General features: G+C 62.3%; 1 protein-coding gene across 1 annotated transcript; it reads left to right on the top strand.

Annotated features, from left to right (window-relative positions):
- The first annotated feature begins 398 nt into the window (after window positions 1-398).
- On the top strand, window positions 399-4,489 carry TEDC2 (tubulin epsilon and delta complex 2). The gene is made up of 10 exons (XM_059155013.1): window positions 399-481; window positions 572-670; window positions 897-967; window positions 1,065-1,467; window positions 1,900-1,953; window positions 2,555-2,648; window positions 2,820-2,931; window positions 3,018-3,119; window positions 3,488-3,678; window positions 3,930-4,489. The coding sequence occupies exons 1-10, from the start codon at window positions 456-458 to the stop codon at window positions 4,074-4,076; spliced, it is 1,299 nt and encodes a 432-aa protein (XP_059010996.1). The 5' UTR covers window positions 399-455; the 3' UTR covers window positions 4,077-4,489.
- The last annotated feature ends 4,929 nt before the right edge of the window (window positions 4,490-9,418 follow it).

Below are 9,418 nucleotides of genomic sequence, written 5' to 3'. Positions count from 1 at the left end.
GCCCTCCTCCCTGGCTGTGGCCCCAACACATGTGTCCTCTTCACCTCTGTCAGTACCCACTGGGTCCAGCCAAGGTGGCCTGGGGTCCGCAGGGCAGATCGGCCCTGCGTTAGCGGGCCTTCAGTAAGGACAAAGTCCACCGTAAGCAATCTCAGGGCCACCATTTGCCCAGTCATCCGAACTAGATGTCCGTGCACCACCGGACCACCCTCTTCTGCCTCCCAGCCCGGGTCCGAGCCGCAGGAGTCCGCGCGGGCGCCGCGGGGGCTGGGACGCAGAAGCCCGAGGGCCGGGGACTGGGGCGGGGCTCCGGGGGGGGGCGGGACCGGGGTCGGGGCGGGGCCTGAGCCCTGGGCTCGGGATTGGGTCGCGCAGCCGGAAGGGGGCGGTGTCCTAGCCCGGAAAGGACCTGACTTCCCCGAGGCTGCAAATCCGGAGGATCGGCGGCCGCCTTCATGCTGCCCTTGGGCTGCTCGCGCCGGTGAGACCCGCGCGCTGGGAGGGAGCGGGGCGGGAGGGGGCGCGGCGCGCGGCCGGCCGGGGTGCTGAGCCGCCGGTGCGCCCCTCCCAGGCTGGTGGCCGAGCTGCGGGATGCCCTGGACGCCTGCGCCGAGCGGCAGCTGCAGCTAGAGCGGAGCCTGCGCGTCTCCCGCCGGCTGCTGCGGACCTGGTACGCGGACCCCGAGACCACCCGGCCGGGCCGCCCTCGGAACCCCGCTCAGAGCCCCCGGGCGGGGAGGCTGGGCCCAGCGCCCGCTTGCTTGTTGCCAGCTCTGGTCCCCTTTGCCTGCAGGCTCTGAGGTTGGGAGGCTGCCGCGAGGCCAGGCGGCCCCTTGGGGTCGCTCGGGTCTGGGCCCTGCTTCCTGGCTGTGCCGCCACTGTACTGGTCTTGGCAGGGAACCGGCCGAAACGCCGCCTGCGGAGCCAACCCCAGAGCCAGAAACTGATGAAGAGGCCCCGCCTCCAGGTAAACTTGCACCGCCCGCCTGTCCTTGGTGCTGCCCTGCTCTGTTTTCTGACAAGCTGTGGTGAGTGACCACTGCAAGAGTTCTTGGCTTTTGCAGCAGACACGCCCAGCCCTCAAGACCTCAGGGAGCTGGAGCTTCTGACCCAGGCACTGGAGAAGGCTGTGCGGGTGAGAAAAGGCGTCTCTAAGGCTGGAGAAAGACATGGGGCCCTTAGCCTGAAGTCCGCTGCCACTTCTCGTGCTACCACAGCCTCTGCCCCACCCGGGGCCTCAGGCCAGGCTGGCCGGCAAACCTCAGAGACAAAACCACCCAGGGGCATCCACCAGACCACAGTGCCTGCCAGGGGCCTCCCTGAGTGCAGGCTTCCATCAGTGGGGGATCGCACCCGTATGGGGAGAGGAGCCTCAACCACCAAGCCCAGACCAAGCCTCAGGGACCAACAGATACCCCCATCGGCTACTCCTCGGGCCCCAGAAGCTTTCACACTGAAGGAGAAGGGGTATGTTGCCCAAACCCTTCCCAGAGGAACTTCTGTGTGTACCTGCGCAGACTCTGGCCAGCAGCAGGAATCTGGGATGGGGGGTGACAGGGCAGGGTATTGAGCTGGATGTGGACCAGGGGAGCCCCTAGGGTGCCATCCCATGGGATCCATGCCCCGAAGCTTGCAGAATGGACCATTGCTAGAGCCTGTCCCCTTCTCCCTGGCTGTCCAGTGCCCCATCCTCTTACCCACCCGTTCCACCCAGCCCCAGGGCTCCACATGGGCTGTGGAGGGCCTGGGCTCTGCTCCTGGTGTCCTTTCTTCCCTCCAGAGCAGGGAGCAGAGCTGGACTGTGCTGGCTCCCACAACCAATCTGAAAGTCCTGTTGCATGTTGGGGGTGGGGGGAGCCTCCAGAGTGAGGCTACTCTGAGCACTGGCTTCCCTGGCAGGAGCCTGCTGAAGCTACCCATGGCCTACAGGAAAGTGGCTTCCCAGAACTCCCGGTAAGGTTGAGTCTCCGCTGGGTGGGGGTGGAGGGGAGACCAGGGAGACCCAGGCGACCCACCAGCCCAGGCCACATCAGTAAGACGTTTCCAGCAGGCCACTCTGCTTTATTGGCTGGGTGGGGACACTTTCCATGTTAAGAGAGTCTGCCTGGCTAGGACTTGGACTCAGCAGGCTTTCGGGCTGAGAGACTGCGTCCCCAGCTGTCCTCCCTGTGGAGGTGGGTGTGATAGTGTCAGCTCCGTAGAGGTGCAATAAGGGTTCAACAAGGTGGGGCCTTTCACGTGTTCGTGCAGTGTCTGCTCTAGAGCCCGTACCCAGAGTTCTTTACCGTGGTCGCAGGTAGTCCCAGTTAGTCCCAGTTTCCAGGGGAGTTGCCAGCTCCTCTCCTCTCCTCCCTTAAATTCTTAGTACTTCCCCAGAGTGTGTGGACTCTGTCCCCGTCTCACAGACAGCATCCTCTCCATCCCCCAAAGCCTGGGGAGGCCCCTCCTGGCATTCGACAGAACCAAACACCCCTCATGGGGTCCCTGCCCCAGCCTTTCCCTGCCTCCTGAGGCCCAGCTAGATGGATGAACGGTGCCTCTGTGTGCGTTGCAGCCTGTGGGCCCAGCTCAGCTCTCCCCAGACCAGTGACTCCAAGGACACTGCTTCCATGGCCAAAACCCAGTTCCTCCAGAAAATGAAGACAACTGTATTCTTTCTGGGCTTGTGGGACCCCCAGAGTGGGGGCTGTGGGTGGTTCCGGCCTGGTGAGTTTAAAGAGGAACTCCAGCAAGGGCCAGAACCGCTCTGGGGTCCTGTCTTTGGCGGGAGGGGAAGGGGAGAACCTGGCTGCAGAGGAGATTCCCTGACCCATGTCCAGTCGGGCTGGCCCGGCTCTGGGCTCGCTGCTGCGGAGGTAGAGGTGGAGGCCGGGCTCCTGCGGAAGGCCTGCTCGCTGATGAGACAGCGAATGGAGGAAGTGCTCTCTGCAGGTGAGCGGGCCCTGCAGTGTGTCTCAGGGCTGGGAGGGCTTCAGGACTGGCGTGGACCCAGCCTGCCCTCCCTGATTTTTGCATAGAGCCTGCTGACCGGATACAGGAGTACTACTCCCTGCTTACCCTGGAGGGGCTGCAGGCCATCACAGAGCAGTGTCTCCACAGACTGCAGGAGCTGCGCGCAGGTGACACCCGCCACCCCCCGCCCGTCGTGCTAAGGTCTGGTCAGTGGTCATGGGCCTCTGGGAAAGATAGGGTCTCCCCACCGCCTTGTCCCGCAGGACTAGGCGGCACTGCGCCCCCTCGCCACTGCCTTTCCCGACGCAGCCGTGTCACTGTAAATGGTCTGCATGTTTATCTAGTTCCCGAGAAAGTGTCGTGTGAGAGTCACAGGTGTACAGTCAGGTGACTTGCCTGGTGTTGCAAGAGATGGTTGTTGCTGGACGGTAGCGCTCCAGCCAGGGCAGATGGAGGCTTCGCACCCCCTTAAAGGCAAGTGGGAAGGAGGTCCCTGGCTGTCCCACCATGAGGCCACATCCCCCTGTCCTCACAGCTGTGGCAGGACAACAGCTGGGGCCGTGGACTGAGGGGAGATGCTGCAGAGCCTCACTGTCCTGTGAGGGAAGAACAGACCCTACCTGGAGCCCCCAGCTTCTTTTCTACTCCAGCCCCGAGGAGCTGCAGAGTCTGGCGGTCCTCAGGCTGCGGGTGGCCATGCTGGACCAGCAGATTCACCTGCAGAAGGTACTTCCGGGTGAGGGGAGGGACTAGGTGACTGGGTGCCAGGGGAGTGGGGGGGCTTTGGGCCCAGCCAGAAGATGGAGCCTCTGGGCTGTGCACGGGCCTAGGGGCAGAGCTCTGGGATGAAGAGGTTGGCACATGGTGCCCGAAGCCCTCCCTGGAATTGCCCCACTGTGGGGGCCTTCTGTAAGCCCTCCAGTGGCCGCCCGGGACCGGTCCCCCACTGAGATTGTGGTCGTGTGTTACCCCCCAAGGTCCTGATGGCTGATCTCCTCCCGCTGGTGGGCGCGCGGGAGCCTCCAGGGCCTCCCTGGCTGGCGCTTTGCCGAGCTGTGCATAGCCTGCTCTGTGAGGGAGGGGAGCGCTTCCTCACTGTCCTTCGAGATGAACCTGCCGACTGAGCCCTTCCTGTGGCCGGCTGCCCCCGGACCCTGCCGCTTCCCAGACTGCTGGACCCTGCCAGGAGGGTGAGGTTGCTCTGACCCACGAGACTGGGAGAGCGCCCCCCTATTAGGTCAAGGGGGATTGAGAGAACTTTCTGTGTGGTGGCCTGGGGGGCTCAGAGATGGCTCTACCCACCTAGGAAAGCAAGGTCCCTGGCCGGGGGCTGGGGGACAGCCCCCGGCTCCTACTGAACAACCCAGGGCCCCAAAGCTAGCAGTCAGGCCTCTGCTTGGCATAGCCTTCAGCAGGCTCGGAGACCAGAGGCCTGTCAGGCTTTTTTCTTAGCTACCTCTGTTCTTTCCTGCTTTCACACTTACCAGCCATTTGTATGACATTAAAACTCCTTTAGAAAGGATCTAGATTTAAGGCAGGACTTGGCGTGTTCGTTTTTTTTCTTTGTGTTTTTGCTTACCACGAACATATCCAGCATATTTATTGAGAACACGCGTAGGCCTCTGTGATGCAGGGAGGGGGCAGGAGGGCACTGAAGGTGAGTAGCACTGGGGACTCCCCTCCAGCATCGGCCTGAGCACACCAGAAGCCCTTTCCCCCCCTTGCCTAGACTGGGCTCACTCAAAGACGCCAAAGCCACCGGCCCAACTCAGTGAGCGGGCTCTCTTGGCCACGGTGGTCCTTCTAGCACCCATGCTTACCACTTCCTCCTGGGCTGTTGCTGTGCCCAGCGTGGGCCCCCCTCACTGCACTGTCACCTCCTCCGAGGCTCTTGCCTCTCCCACTGAAGGAAGGCAAGAAAACGCAGAGTTCAAGGTCATGGTCTCTGGGTTTATACCAGTCATAGGTTTGGGTTTCCACTTTGACTTGATTTCTGCTGGGGGACTTTCAGCAAGATTCTTAAGGGGACTGAGCCTCAGTTCCCAGTGTCGTACTGGGGGTAGTTGTCAAGAGAGGTTATCAAAGAGACATGACCACCTGTGGCCCCTAGAGCTGGATCTGGGCAACGGGAGGCTCCTCACTCCCCTCTCCATCTTGGACTATGGGTTCCACAGCCTTTTCACTCCCGGAGCCTGCTGTGAGGACTCAGCCCCGAGGTAGCGCCGTGGGGCAGAGAACACCTGCACGGTAACAGAGCCCAGGGCAGGCCCCCCCGACACCACCTTTTAGGCTCTGGTGGGCAGATACGGGGATGTAAGTTCCCTTTGCTTAGGAACCCTGCCACCTCCCCACCTTGGGGGGCCGGCTCTTCCTGCAGCCTATGCCTGCCCTCTGCCTGTGCAGCCAGTCTCAGATGACCCCAGGAGGCTCCTGAGAGGCCCACAGTAGTAATGGCCCTTACCCCTGTGGCTGGGGCGAGGACAAATTACACAGTGGTAGGCCCTGGGACGGCCCAGGAGGCCATGGTGTTCTTTAAATAAGCCTTGCCTAGGCACCTGAGCCAACCAAGCACAATCCTCAAGAGCTGGGGCATTGTGTAGCTAGGATTGAGCAGCAGGGAATTCACACCAGCCTCTGCTCTCTGGAGCAGAGGGACCCAGGCCCCGAGCCAGGCAGCTTCTGGAGTAGGCCGGGTCTTCTGAGCACCAGGTGGGGTGTCACAGGTGTGGGGCATGAGCTGAGTGATGCTGAAGCAGCCTTGGGGTTGCCCCCACAGACCGGAAACCTTGAGTAATGGAATCCCAGGTCTTGGGGGTTGCTGGGGACCAGATGACAGACTAAAGCAGGAAACCTAAAAACAGTCCTCATTGCACTAAGGGGCCTGTAGGGAGTGGAACAGCTCTGTCCACTGACCAGGGCAGGAACAGGGAAGGGGGAACCGAGAGGTGGGGAGCCTGGTGGACAGCTACTCCCCTCCAGGCCACTCTTGCTACTTCCAGAGACCATGCCCAGTTGATCTGATCTTGAGGAACCTTTCATTTCCAGGGTGAATCCCACCACTCTGCTACTGGCCCAAACCCATTTCCATAGCCAATGGTCTCCACCGTAATTATTTTAGTCCACCAGTCCGCTTGGTTTACTGGACCTTTGCCCCCTGAGGGCAAGGATGCTGTCCACCTTGGCTTCTAGCCAGGCCCAGATGGGCGCCCAGAGATTGCTGATTCAGTGACCCTCCCGTCAGGACCCGTCCTCCGTGTTGCCTTGTGGGGCGCGCTGTCCGCACCTGGGCAGGCAGGTGGCGCCCGTAGCATGAGGGAAAAGGAGGGCCGAGGTCCGGGTTAGGGCCCCCTTCGACATTCGCGCCCGCCCACCCTGATTCAGCGCCAAGCCGGGAGGCGGCAGCGACCTCCTCTCCCCGGCGTCCCGGTGGCGTCACCGCATCCCGGGCCAATCCGCTCTGACGTGGCGGTCGAGGATGGGAGTGGGGGCTACGCGGGCGCCCACACCCACCCTGAGCGCGGCCCCCCATCGGCGACATGAGCGCGCCCGAGCCCCCGCCCGCCGCGCCTGCCGAGCCCCCCGCCCCCCCTGCGCCCCCCGAGCCCCCCGGGGCCCTGCACGCGCTGCTTTTGGCCACCGGCGGCGTGGGGGGCTCCTGGCCGCGCTGCGTCCTGCCGTTCGGCGCCGTGACCCTGCTGGCCGGCGCCGCCGCCACAGCCATCACCTTCTCGCTGCGCGGACCCCACCTGGACCTGGAGCAGGGCGTGGCGCTGACCACGCTGGGCGCGGGCCTCGGGCTCCTGGCCGCCGCCTTCCTGTGCTGGCGCGCCCGGCGGCAGCGGCGGGTCGAGCGCGCGGGGCGGCTGGAGCCCGGGACGTCCTGAGCCCGTGCGCGCGCGCGGCTCCCTCCCCTGCGAAGTCACCGGGAGCCGGACGCCTCCTCTCTCCGGACTTCGCCCCGCCGGGGCGCGCAGAGCACAGCGAGCGGGACACGAAAGCCCCCTCCCCAGACTGTTCCTTCCTAAGCCCTTAGGAGGCCAAGGGGGTGGGGGCTACGAGCCATTTCCCTCTGCTCTTCGGACGCCTCTCCCCATTCCTCCCAGCGTTGCTTTTCAGCGTTCTGCTTGGCGCTCAGAGTCGATCGCCACCGCGGAGAGGGCCTGCGTGGCACGGGGGCCCTGCCGGGGGAGCAAAATGCGAGATGGCCGCGGACTCGGTGGGTCTACCCTCCTGGGGTGAAGCAGACCGTGCTCCCCTCCCCACGCCGTCTGTCTTGCCTGCTGGGTTGGAAGCCCCTCTTGGCATAATAGACGCTCAATAAATGTTTGTGTGAAATGTGTACAAGTGGTGGCTTGCAAAGGTCTGGACGGAACAGTATGTCCTGGGCTGGGCCAGGAGTGTTGGGCCAGTTTGCCTGACAAGGAAAGACTCCAGGCGCCTGAGGCTTGGGACTGTCTGGCCCCCTGAGTCCCTTTCTCCCTGGACAGGTTCTCTGAGTGCCCCCAAAGCCAGCAGCTGTCACTCTGACTGGGGGTGGGAGTGGACTGACAAGGTGCATGGGGGGGATGGGAGGGTGGGGTCTCCTCTAAGGTACCAGGATGGACCAGGACCAGTGGAGAGGGGTGAGAGGCCCCAGAGGCTGGGGACAGGTGGCACAGTCCACAGGACTTAGTCCAGCAATGAGCCCAGACTGGGGGCTGCCTTCCCTCACTCTCATCAGGCCATCTGCCAGGGCCATCCTTAGGGGTCAGAAGAGAATGTGTTCAGGGGGCCATTCTGGGGGAAGAGGCAGGGCTGCCTGCCTGTGGTGGTACCACAGCCCTCTGGGCCCAGAGCTTTCTGCTTGCTGACACCGACCAAAGCCCTGAACACTCGTGCACACAGCAGGCTGAGCCCTGGGGGCCTCCTTCCACCCACACCAGAAACCACCAGATGTTCTGCAGACCTTAGCCCCAACTCCCGGGGAGGCTGGGCTGCAGACAAAGCCTGCAAGTCTGACGCAGGGATGGAGGGGAGGCTGCCCCCCGATTTCCTTTCTTCCCTCCTGTGTCTTGAACTCCAGACAGCCAGGGGCTCCCTGGAGGCTCATCTCGGGCTCTGTGGAACCCTTGTGTTGGGCCTGGGCATCTCTCCCCACTGCGGCCAGCTAGTCTAGCTCCTAATGGTCCCGGAAGGATCTGTCACAGCTGGTACTCTCTTGCCAGGGGCTCACTCTCCCCAGGGTGGGTTTGAGGCTGTTGATCAGAAAGACCTCGAAGAGGGTGGCTGGTAAGATGCTGTTTTTGAACTTGACTCATGCTGGAGCAGACTGGGCTTCCCGTCAGCACTCTCATTTGTTCGCGGCTATCCGTTGTAAGGGGAACTTTTTTTTTTTTTTTTAACCTCAAAGTTGAGATTAGGTGCCATGGCACCTGGGGCAGAGGGGACCCACAGACCCAGCAGCCCTGCTGCTGCTAAAGGAGAAGGGAGAGAAGCCAGCCCTTCTGACTGGATTCTTCCCAAGCCTCCCAGGATCTCATCAGCCCCTGCATTCCCACCCCTGAATTTGTGAGGGACTAACCAGAAGGTGCTAATCACTTCAGGTGCCCCATCACCCTATCTTCCTGGCTGCCCCCTCCTCTTCTCTTTTGGTTTCCCTTGGGAGGCTCCAGGGATCCCTGTCCCTACTCTCCTATACAGCAAGGAGATTCTGCTTCTCTCTACCTTCTTCTTGTAGAAGAGGCAGCTCTGCCAGCCCAGACGCATCCACATGGCAACCTCCATCAGCTGCTGGGCCGGGCCTGAACTGAAACTTTTCACACTTTCTCCTAGGTCACACACGTTCCCGTGTTCCCTGGCCCCTCTGAACGCAGCCCACTCTTCCTGCTTGCCCCCCTCCATCAGGGACTTACTGGTTCTGGGGAAGTGGTCTATATCCGGAGCAGTTCTGGTCTCTCTTGACTGGGTCATTCTCGGATGCAGCTGCCCCATTCCCAGCTGGGGCCCAGACTGCCCAGCTGGGTTCCTGCCTCAGTTTCCCTACTCAAACCTGCCAGCATGTGGTCCAGGCTCAAGGGTTCTCACATGTGACCAGGCCCTCCCCATGGGCCAAACTCCACTCCCAAACCTCTACAGGAGTCCTCAACCGCTGGCCAAGACTCCGAACCCCACGGGATCCAGTTAATTAGTGGGCTCCCCTGCCCCAGCTTCTGCTTCCTCCATGCCAGCTCTAGGGGCTGGCTCCATCTCGGTGATGCAACTAGATGGAGACCCAGAGATGCTGTGGGACATGAGTTCAGCCCGATCTGGGTGGGATATGCCAATTTCATTACTTAGGCGAGCTCCAGTCAGACCGGGAGGACACATCCTTCCTGAACATAAAGCAAGAAGGACTCAAGGCTGTGGGGTCCCTCCCTGGCTGCATCCAATACCTTTGCAGCTCGTCAACCCCTCCTCCCGCCCCCACCGCCAAAGGCTCAGCAAAGTT

Source organism: Mustela lutreola, chromosome 17, assembly GCF_030435805.1.
Source record: "Mustela lutreola isolate mMusLut2 chromosome 17, mMusLut2.pri, whole genome shotgun sequence".
NCBI lineage: Eukaryota > Metazoa > Chordata > Mammalia > Carnivora > Mustelidae > Mustela > Mustela lutreola.
Note: the sequence above shows the minus strand (reverse complement) of the source record. Positions and strands in the feature narration are given on the sequence as shown.